Source organism: Muntiacus reevesi, chromosome 7, assembly GCF_963930625.1.
Source record: "Muntiacus reevesi chromosome 7, mMunRee1.1, whole genome shotgun sequence".
NCBI lineage: Eukaryota > Metazoa > Chordata > Mammalia > Artiodactyla > Cervidae > Muntiacus > Muntiacus reevesi.
The window spans coordinates 5,448,508-5,471,555 of record NC_089255.1 but is presented as its reverse complement, the minus strand read 5'-3'; the positions used below and the strand labels follow the sequence as shown (position 1 = coordinate 5,471,555).

The following is a 23,048-nucleotide window of genomic DNA, read 5'->3' as shown; positions in this document are numbered from 1 at the left end:
TGGTATTAATAAAAGTAATAAAAACAACCTCCTGAATGCTGACCACAGGCACTGTGCTAAGTGCTTACACACTGGGTGACTGCATTCTTACAGCCACCTTGAAATTGGGTAGGATCACATTTACAGGTGAGGAAACAGGCTCACAAAGGTTAGAGAACTGGCAAAGGCCACATGGCCAGCTACATGTGGAAGATCTAAAGTTTACACCCAGCAGCACCCTGGATCAGGCTCTACAAACATATACCTGTCAGCTTGAAAAGCATCAGCAGTAGCATCCCCTAGGGATCTCCTAGAAACCCAAGTTCTCAGAAACCTGATCCCTTGTAAGGGAACTAAAAACTCTGAGGATGGGAGCAAGGAATGTGTCTTAACAGGCTGTACCCTCAGCAGCACGCAGCCCAGGCCTGGCACAGGGTTGGGTACTTGGTGAACGGATCTTTTTGCCCTTCATGTGTCATTTCAGTTCACTAAACGAAACTTCTCTTCTCTGGTCTCAGCATCATGACAACTTTGCACAAAGCTCCAGACAGACCCCAGTGTGGATGGATGAGTCTTCGAAGGCTCCCAAGTCTTCACGGTGTGGCCTGCGCTGACCTTCAAGCACTGGGACTGAGGGTCCACACGCAGGGCATAGCGCAGTGGAAAACAGAAACTTCAAACTAGCGTGCTGACCCGGTGACCCTGGGCGAGTTCCCTCACCTCCCTGCACCTCGGTTTTCACCTGAAAAATAGAGGCCCAAGGTACAGCTGTCTGACAGTCCCTTCTCTCTTGTACCAGGCTCAGCACTCAGAGGAAGCTCTGACGTTTGGTCAACCCGACAAAGATTCCTCTCTACACAGAGAACAAGGGGGACTCCCTCTGCTCCGTGTTGATCACAGCACCTCGGCCACCACTGCGGAGATGCATCAGAAATGTCCAATAAATCTTCACAGGCCTGGTCATCATCCACCGGAACTCCATGGTGAGATCTCATTTCAGAGAGAAACCTTTCTCCAAGTTGACTTTAATCCCCACTCTGGGTACAGTGATGACCAGGGACGAATCGGCCTGTGCCCCGCCCAGATCTCCTTTGGTCCTCCAGGAGATGTTCTGACAGATTCTGTGCTGTACCCACACCACTGCCTGTCCTGTATCCCAGTAACTCTCTCAAGAAGGGAACGGGAAACAAGCGAGTTTAGCAGCTTGTTCCTGGCAAACGCACAGGGACCCCAGGGACGTTCCTGCCACTCCAGCCAAGGCGAGCTCCAGCCGGTGACTGCGCTGAGACACTGCCGGTCGGCGAGCAAGCTTTCACACTCAGCCTGCTGCCCCTAAGGGATGAGGGACGAGATGTTGGATGCCTTGTGAAGTTCCACAGCGTATGGATCCATGTCAGCGACAATTTCAAACAAGTGCACTGCGAGTCAATTTGCAATCACTGGCTGAGCACGTCTCAGTTTAGTGTCCCTAAACGTTAACAAAGGGCCTTAGTTCAAAAGAGGGCATTTTAAGGTGCATTAAATATTCATTTTCTCCAAATCCTTGCCCATCCAACACCACCTTTTTTTCTACAAAATGTGATGAGCTTAAGAGACAAGAAGGCTCTGTAAGGTACAAGGGTTTATACAGATGTGGTATGAATACCTACATAACAAGAGCAGCTACTTACTAAACATCTACAGTGTGCCAGGCATTTGACATAGGCCAATTCATTTAACTCTTAGAAACTGTACAGCCATTCAGTTCAGTTCAGTTCAGTCGCTCAGTCATGTCTGACTCTTTGCAACCCCATGAATCACAGCACATGCCTGTCCTGTATCCCAGTAACTCTGTCCCAGGCCTCCCTGTCCATCACCAACTCCCAGAGCTTACTCAAACTCATGTCCATCAAGTCAGTGATGCCATCCAGTCATCTCATCCTCTGTCGTCCCCTTCTCCTACAGCCATTACAGACATACAAATGTAAGCAAACTGCAGCTATGGAGGTGAGGCAATCTGACCAGTCTCCCAGTTAGTAGTAACAGAACAAGAACTTCCCCCAACACCCATCAGACTCTGCCCTACTCATCAGGCAACACTACCAACCAGTCCAAACTGAAGTTATCCACCCTCCCTCTCTTCTCCCTAAAGGGAAAGGGAAAGTCGCTCAGTCATGTCCAACTATTTGGGACCCCATGGACTATACAGTCCACAGAATTCTCCAGGCCAGAATACTGGAGTGGGTAGCCTATCCCTTCTCCAGTGGATCTTCCCGACCCAGAGGGTCTCCTGCATTGCAGGTGGATTCTTTACCCACTGAGCTACCAGGGAAGCCATAGCCCATCTCACATTCCACCAACCCACCCTACATCCCAGGACCCTCCACCACCTCCAACCCACAGCACCCCATCTCCCACATCCTCTGCCCAATATTCACACCCTCCATAGTGAAGATTTGCACGGTGTCCACCCCCTCCTCATCCAATCCCTTCCAGAAACCTCAGCTAACAGAGCTTTACCCTGCCCTGCTCTTCCTTCACTGTCACACACGCAGTCCTCACTTCTGCTCCACTTGTTCACAGGCATACACATCCATCATGAGCCCCAACAGATGCCGCAGGAAGCAGATCTAACATTTCTCCTCTGGACCTCCCGCCAGGCCCAGACTGTGATGGATAAGCCTCCTCCCTGCCCAGCACCTACTCCTGGAATGATGAGTTGGCTTGTGCAGCGCCGGCATTTAGAGCTGAGAAAGCTGACAGACTGATGGCCTCTCTCTGCCGGCCAGGTGGCCCGTGTTCTCGTTAGAAGCTGCTCCACCTCACAGGGCAGGGCTGTGTGAAGCATCTCCATGGGCCAGGTGCTGTGCTAGGCGCTTCACAAACCCTTTGCCTCCTCTCATTCTCCTAACAACCCCAGGAGAAGAGGACTGATGGTCCCTGCTTCATGGATGAGAGGCATGGTTCAGATCAATCCCTGCTGGAGCTGGGATTCAAACCTCCTTCTGCTCAGGTGTGAAGTCGCCTGATTTGCAGAGCAGCAGTCGGGGGAGGAAAGGAGGTGCTGTGTTACCTACACGTGGGACTTCTGAGGGTGTGCTGCACCTCCGCAGGTACACCCTCCACACCTTCAAAGACAGGCTTACCTCTTAATTCCATCCGCGTGCTTTTCTCCTTACAATGAAGGCAGACATCTCATGGTCCCTTTTGTGACTAGAACTCTTCAAGAGTAGAAAACACACCTCTGACAGTAACGAGCTTAAGTGTGTAAGGGGAACAGCTAGAAGTCATTCTTGGTCTTTCTCAACTGAGCTCACCCACATATCACACACCAACCAGCTACACACACGCGCGCACACACACGTACACACCCGAGCTCATCCACACATCACAACTACATACACACACACACCCCGAGTTCACCCACACATCACACCCCAAACAGCTACATACACCCCCCCACCCCCTCTGGGAACTCCCAGAATTGGCCTCTTCTGATCCGCCCTCTGGTCCTCCACATCTCAATCTCCTGACTGGAGAGCACAGCCTGCTCCTGACTGCCTGCTCCTTGGATCTAACCCTGCTCCAGCCTCTCAACACTCTGCCAGGAACCTTCCCGCTCCCACCGCTCCCCCACACACAGCTCCTTGCACAACCCTCCCCCTCCACACATTAGGGTGGAGGGAACAATCCTCAAGGCACACACGCACACCTCACACAAGCTTAACACTTGGTAAATTCCATCCTTCCCTGGCCCTCATGCCACAGAAAATCCAGGATCTCAGCAAGAGACACCCTAATCTCAATCTGACTTGTAATTCTAGTCAATGTAGCAATGGGTCATCAACACAGCAAATCTGAACTTCTTACACAATGAGGTGGCTCGTTGGTTTGCAACTAAAAAAACCACTCTCCAGGGAAGGTGGAGGCAGAGGCTGTCCCAGGCTACAGGAAATACTACTGAGCCTACAGATGGAGCCCAGTTGATTATCTGCTAACCTGCGCCAAGACTTAACAGCTCAGAGCCAAGGTTTATTCAGCAGTCAAATGGGAAGCACAAATGGAACCAGAACAGCCATTGCCAATAGAAGGTATATGGGCCTTTAAGCAAACCTAGATCTGAATACTGTCACTTAATAAGTAACACTGAGTTGAACTCCCTGAGGTAGTATAATGGTGATAACACCCAACCTCTGAAGGCTGTTGCAAAAATTGAGTGATCATTACAATACCAGACACACAGGATATGTGCAATAATTAAAAATGGCTATTAAGACTTGGTGACTTATATATTGCCAAACATGGTGCTGAGCACCTTGTATGCTTTTATCTGGTCATACTTGATTTGTCTGCTCCTCAAGATTTTTACAAACATGTTTTTATATAAAAAACATGAATACAAGAAAACTCCTAGAAGCATATATATAAAAATGCTTATTAGCAGAAAAATGGTTAACTCCTGGTGTTAGAAATAGGGGTTTTCTTTTTGCTTACTGGCTTTTTCCAAATTTTTCCACAAACATCACTTTCTGAGGTATATTTGATTTGGTTTTTCTTTTTAAAGCTGAAATCCATTAAAACACAATGAAATCAAGATGCTGCTCACAGGTAACAACCCCCTACATGAGCCATTTTTTCTGGTGGTAAGAGCTATTAAAAACTGTGCCTTCCCTGAGGGAGCTGGCATGTGCTTATTTTAATAAGAATTAGCTGACTTAGCCCCCTCTTCACTTTGCCACAGGGGAGTACAGAGTCAAATTTTAGTTCAATCATTCAATTAGGTTCTTATTCTCTGCAGGTTTCTATTTTGATTCCCCCCAGTCTTGACTTCCTATTCTAATTTATAGGTCATACCATAATTTTGTATTTCTTACTTATATTTTTAATACATAAAAATTATATATTTTACTATTTTTCCTCCCAGTTTATCATAAATCTGTGGTCTACAAATCTTTGCAGAATGAGGCCAGGTACACATAAACAAGCAATGACTTAACATGTTATCAGAGTGCTACTGTCCATGCATTTCATGTTACAAACCATCGAGTTCTTGCTTATGACATTAAATGATAGGATTACAACCTTTAAATCCTATCTGAAACTTTTTATAAATACAGTACTACAACATCTCCCTATAATGACATAAGAAAATAATAAGGATAATATTACCATAATTTTTAAAGTCCTAGAAGTCCCATAATTAAAAAGTCAGTTTTATTAAATGTTCAATTCTCAAAATTATTAATATGTACTTCTTTATTATAAAAAATCTCCAACTCCATCTCACCCTTCCTCACCTACCCCTCCAAACTACGTACTGTCCAAGCAGAACCAAGCCCAACAAATTCCACCATACGCCCAAAAGCAGGAAGACAGGAGGTCCCCAGAGGACAAGGTATGCTGGCATCATCACTGCAAGGGGCAGGGAAAGAGAACCATACCAAACACAAAGGAAATTGGAATGGGCAGCCTAACAAAATACTGATACAATTTATACCAATTTATAAATATTTCAGGTGCCCACCAACCCCCAGAGAACAGACCAAACTAACTATATAATGGAAGCCTCTGCCATACACTGGGTCCTCCTATCAGGAATCATTGGGAAGCCCAAACAGCTTCACAGTTCCAGCTTCCCGACTGCTGTCATATTTGCCATCTTTGTCATCACAGGCAAACGCCAGCAGAGGCCTTTTGGGGTGCCACGCCACGGTGAAGGTCGGGGACTCACACTGAACCTCCCACAGCTTGTCTCCTATAAAAATCAATAGAGGGATCTCAATCAGAATGTTAACAGTAGACCACACTCATTAAGTACTTAACTATGTTAACTCATTTAACTGCATAATAGTCCTATGGGATAAGAACAATTCTACCCCATTTTACAGAGAACACGGAGGTCAGAGGGGTCACAAGGTAGTCTGGTGGTGGAGCGGGATCTGAACCCAACAGCCCATGCTCTGAGCCCTATCCTACACTTCCTGAAAAACTGCAATGGCAGCTCTTTGTTGAGCACTTCTTATGAATCAGATGCATTACACTTATCTTAATAAAGTATGACAACTTTATCCATCAATGCAAGTAATGGATTTAAACCCCATTTTTATAAAGAAACGGGTAACTAAAGAGTTAAGTCACACCTCAAAGAAGCAGAAGAGGGAAAAAAAAGGGAGAGAAAGAACAGAGTCAGCACAGAAAGTCAGTCTGTCCGAAGCCACAGATCTTTCTACTCAACCACACTTGCCTTGCAAATAAAATTATTTTTCCAAAATTTTTATCCTGTCTGCTTTTGAAATTAAACATGGTTTTTCCAAAGCCACTTTTTTAAGTTGGATTGATGTAGTAAAGTGTTCACAGTGTGGTATTGATTTAAAAATGCAGGATACACAGAATTATATACTTTAAATTGGTCAATTAGATGGTATGTGAATTTTTCAATAAAGCTGTTTTTATATATATTGTTTCTACACACACACACATACTTTCTTTGAAGTTTTCTATATAGTTTGAACTCTTTTACTAAAGTATCATGTATTTCCAAGAGCAATAAAGTTACATTGAAAATAACCCTGAAGAAATACTTTTGTAGAATGAATACTTGCCTCTCATTTTTCTATTTTCAAGTTGTCTTGTTGCTTTTTAAAACAAATCACATGCGCTTTGATAATTTCTTAAATTGTAAAATATATAAGTCAACATACAGGCAAAAGACAAAAAGAAATATACCATATTGCTAAAAGAGGCTGTATATAAATGGTAGGATCACTCATCCATCCATCCATCCATCCACTCATCATTCTTCCTTTCTGTATTTTAAACATTTTGGGAAAAAATTATTATAATGGAAAAATTAAGAGTGAATAAAAAGCAAACTATTTTCTTTAACCACTTTCTTTCAGACCTGCCCTTCTCTTTCCTAAATCTTTGCTCCCTCATTACCTGACAATAGTCATAATAAACAAACTTGCCTCAAGGAGGCAAATGCATTTATGCTAATACTGGCAAAGTAGTAAGGAACAGAGATGAAAACGCATGATGGCCAAGGATGAATGACAGTGAGGGTTTAGTTACCTGTCTCTACTTCAGCAATGTCAATGAAGTGATCTTCTGAGGCTGATGCCAGCATTTTCCCATCATGGCTAAAACTGAGGGTCCTCACAGGCCAATCCAGCCTATAGCACAGCAGACCAGACAGAGGAGACATTAGAATAATCCAAAGAGGAGGGCCCAACTTCACTCAAAATGAAATAAAACTAACTTATCCAACAAGCAAAGTGCTGGCAGAGTTGCTTACCTGGAAAAGCATCGAACACACACTAACTCATCTACATCCCAAAGGCTGACCAAAGCATCTGCACTTCCTGTTGCAAAGTACTTCCCCATGGGGTCAAACTTGATACAGATACAGTTGGAAGGATGGGCGTTGATGGACTGCACAGGCTTCAGCTCTGGGTAGCTGAAAAACAAAACAGACATCAATCAACCTGGGGGAAATGACCCTGGTACTAAAATAGAAATAGGAGACGCTGAAGAAGAAAACCAAAGACAACAGAATAAGTATCAAAGACTATAAATCAAGGCATTCCTGAAATAAAAAGATTTCAAAAGTATACTGAAACAACACACTACATACTTAAGAATATGAACCCAGAATATGAACCCATTTTGTTGTTGTTCAGCAGCTAAGCAGTGTCCAACTCTGCGACCCCATGGACTGCAGCACATCAGGCTTCCCTGTCCTTCACTATCTCCTGGAATTTGCTTAAACTCATGTCCACTGAGTTGGTAATGCCACCAAACCATCTCATCCTCTGTTGTCCCCTTCTCCTCCTGCCCTCAGTCTTTCCCAGCATCAGGGCCTTTTCCAATGAATCAGCTCTTCCCATCAGGTGGCCAAAGTATCAGAGCTTCAGCTTCAGCATCGGTCCTTCCAAAGTATATTCAGGGTTGATTTCCTTTTGACTAGTTTGATCTCTTTGCTGTCCAAGAGTCTCCTCCAGCACCACAGTTCAAAAGAATCAACTCTTCAGTACTCAGCCTTCTTTATGATCCAACGCACCCATCTATACATGACTGCTGGAAAAACCATAGTTTTGACTACATGGACCTTTGTCGGCAAAGTGATATCTCTGCTTTTTAACACACTGTCTTGGTTTGTCATAGTTTGTCTTCCAAGGAGCAAGCGTCTTCTAATTTCATGGCTGCGGTCACCATCCACAGTGATCTGAGAGCCCGAGAAAAGAAAATCTGTCACTGTTTCCATTTTTCTCCATCTATTTGCCATGAAGTGATGGGAAGGATACCATAATCTTAGATCTTTGAATGCTGAGTTTTAAGCCAGCTTTTTCTCTCCTCTTTCATCTTCATCAAGAGGCTCTTTGGTTCCTCTTCACTCTCTGCCATTAGGATGGTATCATCTGCAAACCTAAGATTGTTGATATTTCTCCCAGCAATCTTGATTTCAGCTTGTGATTCATCCAGCCCAGCATTTCACATGATGTACTCAGCATATAAATTAAACAGTTAGGGTGACAATATACAGCCCTAACATACTCCTTCTCCAATTCTGAGCCACTCCTTTGTTCCATGTCCAGTTCTAACTGTTGCTTCTTGACTTGCATACAGGTTCTCAGGAGGCAGGTAAGTTCAGTTCAGTCACTCAGTCATGTCCAACTCTTTGCGGCCCCATGGACTGCAGCATACCAGGCCTCCCTGTCTATCACCAACTCCCACAGTTTGCTCAAACTCATGTCCATTGAGTCAGTGATGCCATCCAACCATCTCATCCTCTGTCATCCCCTTCTCCTTCTGCCTTCAATCTTTCCCAGCATCAGGGTCTTTTCCAATGAGTCCATTCTTTGCATCAGGCAGCCAAAGTATTGGAGTTTCAGCTTCAGCATCAGTCCCTCCAATGAATATTCAGGACTGATTTCCTTTAGGATTGACTGGTTTGATCTCCTTGCAGTCCAAGGGACTCTCATGAGTCTTCTCCAACACCACAGTTCAAAAGCATCAACTCTTTGGCACTCAGCTTTCTTTATAGTCCACCTCTCACATCCATATTTGACTACTGGAAAAACCATAGCTTTGACTAGATGAAGGCAGGTAAGGTGGTCTGGTATTCCCACCTCTTTAAGAATTTTTCACAGTTTGTTGTGATCCACACAGTTAAAGGCTTTGGCATAGTCAATGAAGCAGAAGCAGATGTTTTTCTGGAATTCTCTTGCTTTTCCTATAATTCAACAGATGTCGGCAATTTTATCTCTGGTTCTTCTGCCTTTTCTATATTCAGCTCGTACATCAGAAAGTTCTCGGTTCACATACTGTTGAAGCCTAGCTTGAAGGACTTTGAGCATGACCTTGCTGGCATGTGAAATGAGTGCAACTGTGTGGTAGTTTTAAACATTCTTTGGTATTGCCCTTCTTTAGGACTGAAATGAAAACTGACCTTTTCCAGTCCTGTAGTCACTGTTGAGTTTTCCAAACTTGCTGACATATTGAGAGCAGCACTTTAACAGCATAATCTTTTAGGATTTGAAATAGTTCAGCTGCAATTCCACCACCTACACTAGCTTTGTTCATTGTAATGCTTCCTAAGGCCTACCTGACTTCACACTCTAGGGTGTCTGACTCTAGGTGAGTGACCACATCATCATAGTTATCCAGGTCATTAAGGTCTTTTTTGTGCAGTTCTTCTGTGTGTTCTTGCCACTCTTCTTAATCTTTTCTGCTTCTGTTTAGTCCTTGCCATTTCTGTCCTTTATTGTGCCCATCTTTCATGAAATTGTTTCCTTCATATTTCCAATTTTCTTGGAGATTCTCTAGTCTTTCCCATTCTATTATTTTCCTCTTTTTCTTTGCATGGTCACTTAAGAAGGCTTTCTAATCTCTCCTTGCACTCAGTTGGGTATCTTTCCCTTTCTCCTTTGCCTTTCACTTCTCTTCTTTTCTCAGCTATTTGGAAGGCCTCCTCAGACAACCATTTTGCCATCTTGCTTTTCTTTCTCTTTGAGATGGTTTTGGTCACTGCCTCCTGTATAATGTTATAAATCTCTGTCCACAGATTTTCAAGCACTCTGTTGCATCTAATCCCTTGAATCTATTTGTCACTTCCACTATATAATCATAAGGCATTTGATTTAGGTCATACCTGAATGGCCTAGTGGTTTTCCCTACTGTCTTCAATTTAAGTCTGAATTTTCAATAAGGAGCTGAAATTAACGGACTTTCGAAAAATTAGATTATCGGCAGACTTCTAACAGTAACACTTTATGCCAAAAGAAAATGGAGTAAAAAACAAGTAAAAAAATATGAATCAAAGTGTTTAGATCCAGCAAAGCTGACTGTCAATTACAAAGTGTTCAAAGAAGTAGCACAATATAAGTATCTCTTAAGTTTTGTAAGTATATAAGTTATGATAAGTATGAACTCAGGGAACATTGTTCCCCCTGAACACTTTCTGAGGAATTGAAACTGGAGAGTAAGCTGTGACAATCAGTGACTGGAGACTTACCAGCCTAGGGCTGGCAATGAACATTAAATACATGTAGTTTCTTGTAGAACTTATATATGTTTAAAAGTAAGGTAATAACTGTGTAATCTGACAACATGTAGTATTAACTTTTTTTAATGGAGGAAGACATATTCTAAAAGCAAAATTTACAGTCTTAAGTAATCACACTGGTGATGGTAGTACTATTGTTATTCTGAGATATCTGTGTGTGTAACGGGATGAAGGTAGTAGCTAACCATGGGAAATTCAAATTCTATAATCCCCTGCATCTCTGAGAATCAGAATACTTAGCTTGGAAGGAAAGAGATTTTAACTGGAAGTTATATGTATGAATTTACAAATTATTTTGTCTTTAAGTATATACATATACTTCCTAGCTCTGTCTACTGGAAAAGTCTAGAAATAGTCAACTCAACAATATGGACGTTCTGAGCTCCAATATTATTTTCTAGTAAAAGAATCCAGGGATTCTTTGGGAATTTTCTAATTAAAGATTTGAAGCAGGAAATACACAGGATGAACTTGGCATATCTCATTATACCAGAGAGCAAGAAACTGAAGACTATGAGGATTATGTTAAAAAAAAAACATGACTCAGGAACCAACTTGAAGAGGGTTCCGTGTGCCAAAGATAAATTCAGCTTCTATATGGATAATGATTATGACAGATTGAAACACATCTACTGTGCTTAAATACATGGGTCCATAACGATCCTTCTTTTTAAAACAAAAGTAACAGATCATCTTTGGAGTTGATAGAGAACTAATTCATTACCTAATGACAAAGGGAAATTATCAAGTATTTATCATGCCTTCTCTAAACATACTATATTACTGGGTAACCAAACTGATAAGACAGTGACTCTTAAATAAGCAAGCAGTCGGAATCAGCAAAATCCAGACTGGGAGAAGCTCCCCAGGTTAACAGCCTGTTTTTTTAACATTTAAGTTCTAAGTAAAACAGTGGGAAGGAGGGAGACTCCATAGTTTAACTGACTTAAAAGGCATATCACACTTTTATTTAAATGAGCAGAATTAGAGTACCCAGAAATTCACACTTGGTAGCAAAACTTTAAAAAAATAATATAAAAATCAAGACAGTGCTTTCCGAGGAGGGAGTTTTGATTAGGACAAAGCCCACGGAGAGATTTTTAAGATGGCAAGCAAAGTAATATTTCTTGACTTGGTGGGATTACACAGGTGTTATGCATATAATAGTTCATTAAGCTATATACTTGCATGTTGTGGTTTTCTACATCTGTTTTATTTTCTAATACAAAAGCTTAAAACAAACAAACAAACACTGCCTACAGAGTAAAATTCAAGTTACTAAGCATAGAATTCCAGACCCAAATAATCTGGTACCAAATTACACTTCAACTTTATCTTCCTGTTTCAGGACCTCTCTTCAGACACTTTATCTGCCACCACTCCCAGCAATTCTGATCTACTGACTACTTTCCAAATAAGCCATGTTCATTCATACTTGTTTTGTCCATTGTGCAGTTTACTTTTGCTGTTTCTTAACATTCTATTAATCTTTCAAGGTCAAGCTTAGAAACTTCCTCCTTCAACTCCCAAGTCCCACAGTCAATCCTTGGGATTCTACAGTAAACTCCCAATCTCTCTAATACAGAGCCTACCACACTCTGCCTTGCAGTGTCCACCCAAGACAGCAGAAAGAACAGAATCAGATAGACCTCAACTTCAATTCCACAACTTTATTCATCTAGAGAATATTCACTAAGATCCTGACTGTGTGTAGCAGGTACTGGGCTATGCACTAGAGATTCAACAGTAAACAAGTTAAACACAGCCCCTAATTCACAGAATTTAGTTACAGAAGACACAATGAAATAAACATGCATTTATAACGTAGAATGAAAAATGCTTCCAACAGAAGTACATAAAATAAGCTTCTAACCTTGGGGATGAAGAGAGCTTCCCTGGAGGTAAAGTGATATTTAAACGGAGACTTTGAAGGTACGAATTAGCTATACTTCAAGGTACATCCAGTTCAAGTGCTCACCAGCTAACTAGTCACTTAACCTCTCTGAGATCCCTGATTCTCATCTATGAAATGGGAAGCACACCATCATCAACTCCCTAGGATGTCTCTCCGGGCTCAGCAAAATATAAGGTACCTAGCTCGAAGGTGCTCAAGAGAGGTTAGAATTCCTTATTACTACAGTCAATCTTTGAACAAAGTCAGGGGTCGATCTGACAGGGGTTGAACAAACACAATCAAAAATTCATGTATAACTTACAACTGGTCCTCTGTATCCACAGTTCCTCTGTATCTGCGGCTTTACATCCCAGATTCAACCATCTCAGATCATGTGGTACTATAATATTTACTACTGAAAAAACCCACATGTAAGGGGACCTGGGTAGTTTAAATCCATGTTGTTCAACAGTCCATTGTTTGTCCTTCTGGCTCCTTCAGGATAGATTCACATCTAATTCATCTCAGGATCCACTACAGCACCCAGTGCAAAGATATGGCAGTCCCCTAAACTTAGAACCCCCTCACCTGAGTATGTTGATACAACCGTTGCCATTTGTCAGGAAGAACATGTTATTGTCATTGTTCCAGGAGATTTCATTGACCTCAAACTTGAACTGCTCTTCTGCTTTGGAGCGGTGTGTCTTGGCATCAATGAACGTCACCACATCATCCTTGTTGCCTACAGCGATGGTCTGCCCGTCAGGACTCCAGCAGATATTAATGTTCTCCCCTGGGAACACAGATACAATCAGCAAAATACTGTTAGCCCACAATCCTCCAGCAGTTTATCTTGTTATCAAAGAAAGACTAGAGCTATCACTAGAGTTCATTCACTAAGTTCCTCATCAGTAGGACCAACCAGAAGTCCAGCACACTCATCTACACATTTCCCTCTTTAGCGTTCACATGTCTCTAAGGGACATTTTTCCTCCCCATTTTACAGATGAAAAACTGAAAGAGAGATGGGCCAAAGTATCCAAGCTATGCAGTAACAGAGCCAAGATCTAAGTGCATACTTGTCATCAGAGCCTCTAATTCTCTCTTATACCTGCACTTCCCAAACTCCAGTCATTCACATGCCATTTTCACAATTTTTGAACTATCCATGTAATAGCTATACTTCTTTCTTCAAGACTTTTATTAAAACTGACCCCTCCAAATTTTTATTTAAATAGCTTCACTTCAGCAATAAATTCTATAAGCTAGTTCTTTTTTTGTAGTAAGCATTAAAATATATATACAATCAGCTTTTAATGTTCATCAACATATTTAAATCACTCACATATCACCAGTTGTCTAGTTGGGGAAACCATATCATTCCACCTCCAGGTACAAGTCTTGCCAACAAAGTCCAGTAGCCCACAAATTTCATCAACTTTATTGATTCTAAGATGCATATTTTTTCACACTTTATTACCTGTAATGTACCTTAGAATGCATCAGGATATATTTCAAAATTTTTGGTGTATCATGATTATCTAATAAAACTTTATTTTCTTCCCTAATGAAACATAAAATATTGATGCATCTTATAATCAATAACATCTTAGCCAATATAATTTAATAAATGGCCTCAAGGTTTATAAGGCAATATCTAGTGAAGAACAGTCTATAAATGTACTACACAACTTCCAGGTCATTTTCTCCCCAAGTGTCAAAGTCATTTATTCCAAGATCAGTCATTCTAGCTTATCAGCAGTTCCCTGCTAGAGCTGCCTACCCACTACAAGGTGACCACTAAATGTATATGGCTACCTTAAGACTTTGCTCAAATTCTGTGAAGCCTTCCCTATCTGCCCCAGGCATACTTAAGTGTTTCCATTCTCAGCATCCACCTTGTAGACCTATCCATTACAGGATGACCATGTTATATTATGTTAGTTTTTTCAATACACATGTCTCTCCCTGCACTAAATTCTTAGGTCCTTGGAACTGGCGACTGTCTTATTCAGCTCAGGACGTCCCATACCTACAGGGCCAGGCACAGTGAAGATACTTAAAATGACTATCAGTGGCTTATCTTCCTACTGCCCTCTGAACAGTTACCTTTAGTGTTCACAGTGGCAATGCATTTCGTAGTCCTCACATCCCAGATGCGAATGGTTTTGTCTCCAGATGCAGTAACAAAGAGATCAGGGTTACTTGGATGCCAACAGAGCTGGTCCACACTATCCCCATGTCCCCGATAATTGTTTTCTTTGACCTGAAAGAGCAAAATCCAGATACCACTTCACCCATATGTACCTGCCTACCCATGTAACTTCTTAACCTTATTCAAAATGAGGTATCTGGCAACCAACAGAAGTTTGGATGAGTAAAGAATCCAGTCCTTCTAAGTCACTTCCCCTAAACCCTTCCCAATACCCTACCCTCCCTTCCTCCCCAATCAGTGTGAACAGTTCTTTGGATGGGGTCCACACCAATGCCCTTACTCTTTAGCCCTCCCTCCTTTCTGGTTTTCTACCCTTACTCTTCCACCAAGGGTCCCAACCCGCTTACTCAATTCCACGGAGGTCCTGCCATTTTCAGAATGACCCTCCTCATCACCACAGGAGCCCACCACCACTGTCCCAGCCGCTCCTCACCACCACACAAGTCTCCCCGCCATCCTCACCACCGGCCTTTACTCTCCACACTCACCTTCACCCCGCCCCCCGCCCCCGCTCATCTTCACGCCTCCTTACTATCATACTCCCTACACATCGTCACCCCTCCCCAACCACCAGTCCTCCTCTCCACCACGCCCATCTTCACCTCTCCTCAGTCCGTTCCCCGCTCCTCACCCCCCACACTCCTCTTTGGCGCATCACACACGCCCCTCACCTCCACACCCCTTCTTCCTCCTCCCTTCTCCTCACCTCCTCTCCTCATGCCCATTCTTCAACCTCGCCTTACCACACCCCCTCTCTCCCTAGCCTGGGCCGGGTCCCAGCGGCTCACCAACCGGTCCTTCTCCAGCAAGAAGACGCTGGCCGTCTTGTCGAAAGACCCTGAGGCCAAGCGACGCCCGTCGCAGCTCCAGGCCACGGAGTGCACCTTGGCGCTGTGCGCCGGGAACTCGCGCGTCTTACTGTGGCCGCGGAACAGCTCCTGCATCCCGAGCACGTAGCGAGTCGGGCCGCTTGACACTGAGCACCAGGGAGCCATCGAGCCGGGACCGCTCTGGCCCAGCGCTGAGGGTCCCATGGACGCCGGGGGAATCGCCATGCCGAACTCCCGGACGCCGGCTCGGTAATATTCTTCTCAGCTGCAATCAGCCCTGCCGCCGACGCCGCACGCATGCGCGGCAGAGACCACCCGCTTCCGCGCACCCGCACTGTGGACCACAACCGGAAGAGACTACAAGTCCCAGCATGCAACGCGCCCCGCCTTTACCTTTTCCAGAGGTCAAGGTTCCTCTTGGAATTTCCTTCACTATTAACGGTTAGGAGGTCTTTAGGGTCCTTATTTTCTCCTTACCTCCTGTTTGGTAGATATATTTGTACCCCTGTTTAATGGAAGAAATAACACAATTCTTCTAAACCTCAGTTCGCCGTCCGTTAAAAACACCTTCTTTTCTGGGATTACTCCCACCTTGCAGCCCACTCACTTAGAGCCGAAGGCTCTCTACTTCCTACTGCAGAAGGAGGAGCTGGTGAACTTCCCTGGGGAAATGGGCTAGAGGTTTGGGGGTTCCCTGGTGGCTCTATTGGTAAAGAATCCTCCTGCTAATGCAGGAGACCTCGGTTCGATTCCTGCGTTGGGAAGATCTGGCGGAGGAACCGGCTACCCATTCCAGTATTCTGGCCTGGAGAATTCCATGGGCCGTATAGTCCATGGGACACTACTGAGCGACTCGCGCTTTCACTTCTTTGGGGAGGCGGGGAGGGGAAAGGGAGAGGAGCCTGAAGCAAGGGTGAGAGATGCCGAAGGCGGTTGGGGATGATTTTCAGACAAATTCCTTGTGTTTAAATGAGGTACCATTACACGCCAGTCAGGATGGCTGCTATCCAAAAGTCTACAAGCAATAAATGCTGGAGAGGGTGTGGAGAAAAGGGAACCCTCTTACACTGTTGGTGGGAATGCAAACTAGTACAGCCACTATGGAAAACAGTGTGGGGATTTCTTAAAAAACTGGAAATAGAGCTGCCATATGACCCAGCAATACCACTTCTGGGCATACACACTGAGGAATCCAGATCTGAAAGAGACACGTGCACCCCAATGTTCATCGCAGCACTGTTTATAATAGCCAGGACATGGAAGCAACCTAGATGCCCATCAGCAGATGAATGGATAAGGAAGCTGTGGTACATATACACCATGGAATATTACTCAGTCGTTAAAAAGAATTCATTTGAATCAGTTCTAATGAGATGGATGAAACTGGAGCCCATTATACAGAGTGAAGTAAGCCAGAAAGATAAAGAACATTACAGTATACTAACACATATATACGGAATTTAGATAGATGGTGGCGATAACCCTATATGCAAAACAGAAAAAGAGACACAGAAGTACAGAACAGACTTTTGAACTCTGGGGGAGAATGTGAGGGTGGGATGTTTTGAAAGAACAGCATGTATATTATCTATGGTGAAACGGACCACCAGCCCAGGTGGGATACATGAGTCAAGTGCTCGGGCCTGGTGCACTGGGAGGACCCTAAGGAGTCGGGTGGGGAGGGAGGTGGGAGGGGGGATCGGGATGGGGAATACGTGTAACTATATGGCTGATTCATGTCAATGTATGACAAAACCCACTGAAATGTTGGAAAGTGATTGGCCTCCAACTAATAAAATAATATTTAAAAAAAAAAAAATTCCTTGTGTTTAGAAGGCTGTTCTATATGCGCATTATTATATACGCAAAAATATATAAAATACACAGAGTGAAGAGTAAATGCCTTTTCATGCCCCTTGGACTGGCCCCCACACCTCATACCCATACCTCAAACCACATGTCCAGCATTTTCTGAAGAAAGGGGTGGCCACCTGATGGGAAGAGCTGACTCATTGGAAAAGACCCTGACGCTGGGAAAGATTGAGAGCAGGAGAAGGGGAAGACAGAGGATGAGATGGTTGGATTGGCATCATCGATTTGATGGACATGGGTTTGGGTGGACTCTGGTTGTTGGTGATGGACAGGGCGGCCTGGCGTGCTGCCATTCATGGGATCGCAAAGAGTCAGACACGACTGAGCGACTGAAATGAACAGAACTGAAAGGGGTGGTGAGCTGCCAGCGCCAGACAAGTCGCTTGAGAAGGGCCAGTGAGCTGGGGGCTGTGTTTCAGTGATGAAAAGTTGGCTGAAAATTTGCATAAAAACAAGACTTTTAAAAAAGGTAACACGTGCATTTGATAATAAATGTAGAAAAAATGAAAGGGAATAAAGTGGGAGAGTGAGATTACTTCTCTCTGATGTACCCAAATTCCCCTTCCAAAAAAATACTGTAAAATTTCTTGTGTGGCCTTCCAAAGGTGGTTTTGGTACCAAATCACAAGTCCATGTATGGAATGGCTGAGTGAGGCCAATCAATACTAAAACATTAAGAGTTTGGAACAGAGCAAGGTTTATTATAGGTTCATACAAGGAGATGAGTGGCTCATGCCCCCAAGAACCCCGAAGTTACTAAAAGCTTTCAGCAAGCCCCTTTAAAAGCAAAAGGTGGGGGCGGGGCGTGGTAAGTTGTTGCAAGCTTCTTGGTGCCAGAGCCTTTGCTCTTGAAGTCAGGTCATGATCAGGTAATGATGTTCCTATAGTCTCGTACCAAACGATGTTATTCTCCATCTTGACAAGAAACAACAAGGTCCCAAGGCACAACTTTCACTCTCCAAGGTCTCAGTCCTGGCCAAGAGGAGGCAGATCTCAGTTGGCAGCTCCTGCAGGGCCAGGTTTCCACACTTGGCCCCGCTGTCAACTCTGAGGGAGCCAGGCACCGAATCAAACTGGCCCTCAGTCTCCTCAGACCACCCAAGTGGGAGAGACCAGGTCTCACAGACTGGACCCAGGCAGTCACTGCTATTAGGTCACAGAGACAGGGATGGGGGAGAGATTCACCGCTGTCTCAAGACCTGGGCCAAGGCTAGTGGAGGGCCTTAGGCAGGGCTCCAGAGCCCTGCAGGACATAGTCCCCAGTCTGTTCCCTGGGCCCTCCAGGAGAAGGCCTGAATCTGCATCTTACCTCACTCTCCACCTGATGACCACTGACCCTTGGCCGAATCACTTCCCTAATGGTCACTCATTGACAGCTGGTTTCTTGTTGGGGAGGGGGGCCCACTGAGGCACTGACCAATGGCTGAATGAGACCTGTTGCCTAGTTACAGGATGCAGGGTAACAAGGCACAGCAATGGCTGCCTGCTAAGGGCTGTGCACATCCTGCTCTGTTGCAGCTGTTGTTTGTTCACTCAGGCACGTCTGATTCTTTGTGACCCCATAGATCACAGCATGCCAGTCTTCCCTGTCCATCACCAACTCCCGGAGCTTGCTCAAGCTCATGTCCATCAAGTCAGTGATGCCGTCCAACGATCTCATCCTGTCACCCCATCTTCTCCTGCCTTCAATCTTTCCCAGCATCAGGGTCTTTTCCAGTGAGTCAGTTCTTTGCATCAGCTGGCCAAAGTATTAGAGCATCAGTCCCCCCAAAGATTATTCAAGGGTAATTTCCTTTAGGATTGACTGGTTTGATCTCCTTGCTGTCCAAGGGACTCTCAAGAATCTTCTCCAGCACCACAGTTTGAAAGCATCAATTCTTCAGTGTTCAGTCTTCTTTATGGTCCAGCTGTCACATCCATACATGGCTATTGGAAAAATCATAGCTTTGACTATACAGATCTTTGTCAGCAAAGTGCTGTCTCTGCTTTTTAATGTGCTGTCTAGGTTTGTCATAGCTTTTCTTCCAAGGAGCAAACATCTTTTAATTTCTTCGGAGTCACCATCCACAGTGATTTTGGAGCCCAAGAAAATAAAATCTGTCACTGTTTCCACTTTATCCCCTTGTATTTGCCATGAAGTAATGAGACTGGCTGCTATGATTTTAGTTTTTTGAATGTTGAGTTTTAAGCCAGCTTTTTCACTCTCCACTTTCACCCTCATCAAGAGGCTCTTTAGTTCCTCTTCACTTTCTGCCATTAGGATGGTATTATCTATGTATCTGAGGTATTGATATTTCTCCCAGCAATCTTGATTCCAGCTTGTGATTCATCCTGCCTGGCATTTCACATGATGTACTCTGCATATCAGTTAAATAATCAGGGTGACAATATACAGCCTTGATGTACTCCTTTCCCAATTTTGAGCCAGTCCATTGTTGCATGTCTGCTTCTAACTGTTGCTTCTTGACCTGCATACAGATTTCTCAGGAGGCAGGCAAGGTAGTCTGGTATTGCCATCTCTTTAAGAGTTTTCCAGTTTGTTGTGATCCACACAGTAGTTTAAGTGTAAATTAACCTACTCTCTCCCAATCCCCCAAAATGGTAGCATTCCTTACATAACTTGCTTTCTATTGTAAACACATATAAGAAATCATAAGTATATGCATGTCTCATTCTTTTAATGGATACAGTCTTTAATATAGATGTATTATATAATAGTTTATTCAACCGATCACTTTGGTGGACATTTCATGTCCATGAATTAGCTTTTAGGACAATAATGCTGTGAACATTCCCCATACAAATTTCTTTGTGCACATATACACTTTTTATTTGAATAAGTATTGTCAAAACACCTGAAGTTCTAACATCTACATTTCCACCAGCAGCATGGGAGAGTGCCATGAGGTCCTAAATACTAAGTGAGTCCACATATAAGGCACAAAGTTCTGAGAGGAGCCTTAGGAAATATGGCCCTTTTCCTTCCCCATTCACTTCCTTACCCCTTTAAAGCTAGAAATTCTTGGAGACCTGAAAGCTTTTCAGATTACAAAGAATACTGATGACATTACTAAGATCTTGGGGTGGAGATTATTTGGTATCTAGTTTTTTCCCTCCTTACCTTTCATTTTCAGGAATCTTCTTCATATTATTGCAGTGAAAAGGGGAAAAAGAGGAATGAATTTTTTTCTTTCCCTTTCCTGAGGAGAAGATAAAGAGAACAGTGAGCAGGCCTGAACACTCCTAGTTCTTTTTGCTTTGCTCAGTGGCTCAGTCGTGTCTGACTCTTTGTGACCCCATGGACTACAGCCCGCCAGACTTCTCTGTCCACGCGATTTCCCAGGCAAGAATACTTGAGTGGCTTGCCCTTTCCTTCTACAGGGGATCTTCCTGACCCAGGAATCAAACTTGTGTCTTTTGTGTCTCCTGAGTTGCAGGCAGACTCTTTATCACTGAGCCACCAGTACTGTTCCTAACTCTGCATGTCTGTAACTAAGTTTGCTTTTCTGCCCCTAACTCTGCAGGAGCTATAATTCACACATATTTTCTTTTGACTGTACACTGAATACATCCTGGATCTGGAGTTTACCCTTACAACATGCTTCCCCTTGTAGTTACATATCAGAAAGAAGGCCTCAGGGCCACCGAACTGTCAGACTCAATTACTGGGTTACTGATGCCAGCCTATGACTGTCTTTGAAACAGTGCAAAAGGAAGAAATCAAGATCCTAACACTTTGTTCCTCATCTTATATAAGCCCCTAGACCTCTCATGGGGGCGGGGGGCACAGTTTTTGAGGCGTGAACCTACTGTGTTCCCCTCTCTGCTTGCTGAGAATTAAAGCCACCTTTCTATTTCCTCTGAACTCTGTCTCTGTAGTTTTTATTCGGCGTCAGTGTGCAGAGAAAGCCAAGATTTTGGCCAGCAGCAATTTTGCTAGCACTTTTTCTCCTACGTGCACTGAGAATATATCTCCCTGTGTCAGATAAGGACACTACGAACAAAGAGGTAAAATGTCCTGCTCCAGGTCACTTGACTGGTATTGACTAGAACTCTGGTTTTACTGACTTTAAATTCTTCACTCTGATTCTTAGCATCTGAAACTGTTGTAAATGTAATTTTTTCTATTTCTATATTAATTCTGTATTTTGGTATATATTATGCTTTCTATTTCATTTTCCTGTGTGTTCTTTTTCTATATTCTGTATAGAACCTCAGTTGCATAAGTATTTCCCTCTGCTCTTCACTGAGACCCTTGTAATAGCATATTTCTGGGGGCTATGAGACTGAAGTCAGAGCACCAAAGGAGAGATAAAATTCAGGGGAACAGAGGCATTGACCATTATTTTTTTAAAAAAAAAAAGGCTTTTCATTTTGGAAAAAACTAAGAAATTTAGAGAAAAGCTGTAAGAATAGTAGGAGTACTGCTATTCCTATGGCGCAGATTCACCTAGTTATAGCATTTTGTTCTATTTTTTCTGTCTATACTTATACATATCACTCTTTTGCCTATTTGGGTAAGTTTAAGTTATTCGTTACACCTAAATATTTCAGTGAATATTTCCTAAGAATAAGGAAATTCTGTTTCCTATCCCCTGCATAGTTATAAACATTACTAATTTGAAATGTACCATTCAATTTAATCTACTATCTATTTCAATTGTGTCAGTTTAGCCACTAATATCCTTAGTGCATTCTTCCTCCAATACAAGATCTAGTCTAGAATTTTATACTGTATTTTGTTATCATGTCTCTTTAGTCTCCTTGAATCTATAAAAATTCCCCAGCATTTCTGTGCTTCTCTGACCTTCATATTTTTTTTTTTAAAAATACCATTCATGGATCATGTTTTTAATTAAAGTTTTTTTAGTTTATTTATTTGGCTGTGCTGGGTCTTCGTTGCTGTGTGGGCTTTTTTCTAGTGTCAGTGTGTGGGGTTCTCTAGTTGCCAGCCGCAGCGTGTGGGCTTCTAGTTGCTGTGACTTCTCTTGTTGTGCACCACGGGCTCTGGGGCACTCAGGCTTGAGTAGCTGCAGCTCCTGGGCTCCAGAGCACAGGCTCAGTAGATGCGGTGCACAGGCTTAGCTGCTCCACGTCAAGTGGGATCTTCCCAGGTAAGCAATCGAACCTTGTCTCCTGAATTGGCAGGTGGATTCTTTACCACTGAGCCCCCAAGGAAGCCCCTAGATGGACCATTTTTATAGTCATTTCTGCTACCCAGAAATTCTCTTTGGGAGCTGACCTTTGTTCGAACCCTGCAGGATGTTTTTATATATGGGAGTCTTAGGAATTTAAGGGTCATTCAGGGCAGAATCAGGTCAAACATAGTAAGTCCAGAGATGCCAGGATGTGTCCAGGGAACTTTCAGGACCTGAGGCAAACATGCTACAATGAAAGAAGAGTAGATAAGGAAGGAGGGGGCTTGAAATGTAAGTCCTATGTTGGTGGGGGCTTTGGAGAAGTTGTTGTTGCCAAAGAAAACAAGAAGGAGCCACTTCTGACAAATCCTCGACATATAGTTGTATATCAGTTCAACCAGAGACGCAAACTAGTGAAAGATATATGTTAGAAAGATTGATTTCAAGGAATTGGTTTACACCACTGTGGGGGTTACTAAGCAGCTCTGAAATCCACAGAGCAGGCCGTCAGAGTGGGTAGGCTGGAACTCTCAGGCACTGGCTGAAGGTCATTTCCAAGGGCAGAATCGTTCTCTCG

At 43.4% G+C, this 23,048-nt stretch overlaps 1 protein-coding gene across 1 annotated transcript; it reads right to left on the bottom strand.

The window, feature by feature from the left end:
- Positions 1 to 4,393: 4,393 nt before the first annotated feature.
- THOC3 (THO complex subunit 3) lies at positions 4,394 to 15,745 on the bottom strand. Its single transcript, XM_065940705.1, has 6 exons — positions 15,420 to 15,745; positions 14,526 to 14,682; positions 13,005 to 13,209; positions 7,253 to 7,414; positions 7,030 to 7,130; positions 4,394 to 5,713 (listed from the first exon to the last, which is right to left on the bottom strand). Exons 1-6 carry the CDS (start codon positions 15,684 to 15,686, stop codon positions 5,550 to 5,552), a joined length of 1,056 nt encoding a protein of 351 aa, XP_065796777.1. The 5' UTR covers positions 15,687 to 15,745; the 3' UTR covers positions 4,394 to 5,549.
- Positions 15,746 to 23,048: the final 7,303 nt, after the last annotated feature.

What these genes read in the sequence shown, in the direction of transcription:
- THOC3 (XM_065940705.1), bottom strand. Translation starts at nt 15,686, where the DNA reads ATGGCGATTCCCCCGGCGTCCATGGGACCCTCAGCGCTGGGCCAGAGC. An exon ending in TGCCACTGTGAACACTAAAG is followed by an intron (nt 13,210 to 14,525) that starts GTAACTGTTCAG and finishes CTGTGTTCCCAG; the next exon opens with GGGAGAACATTAATATCTGC. An exon ending in TGTGTTCGATGCTTTTCCAG is followed by an intron (nt 7,131 to 7,252) that starts GTAAGCAACTCT and finishes GCTGTGCTATAG; the next exon opens with GCTGGATTGGCCTGTGAGGA.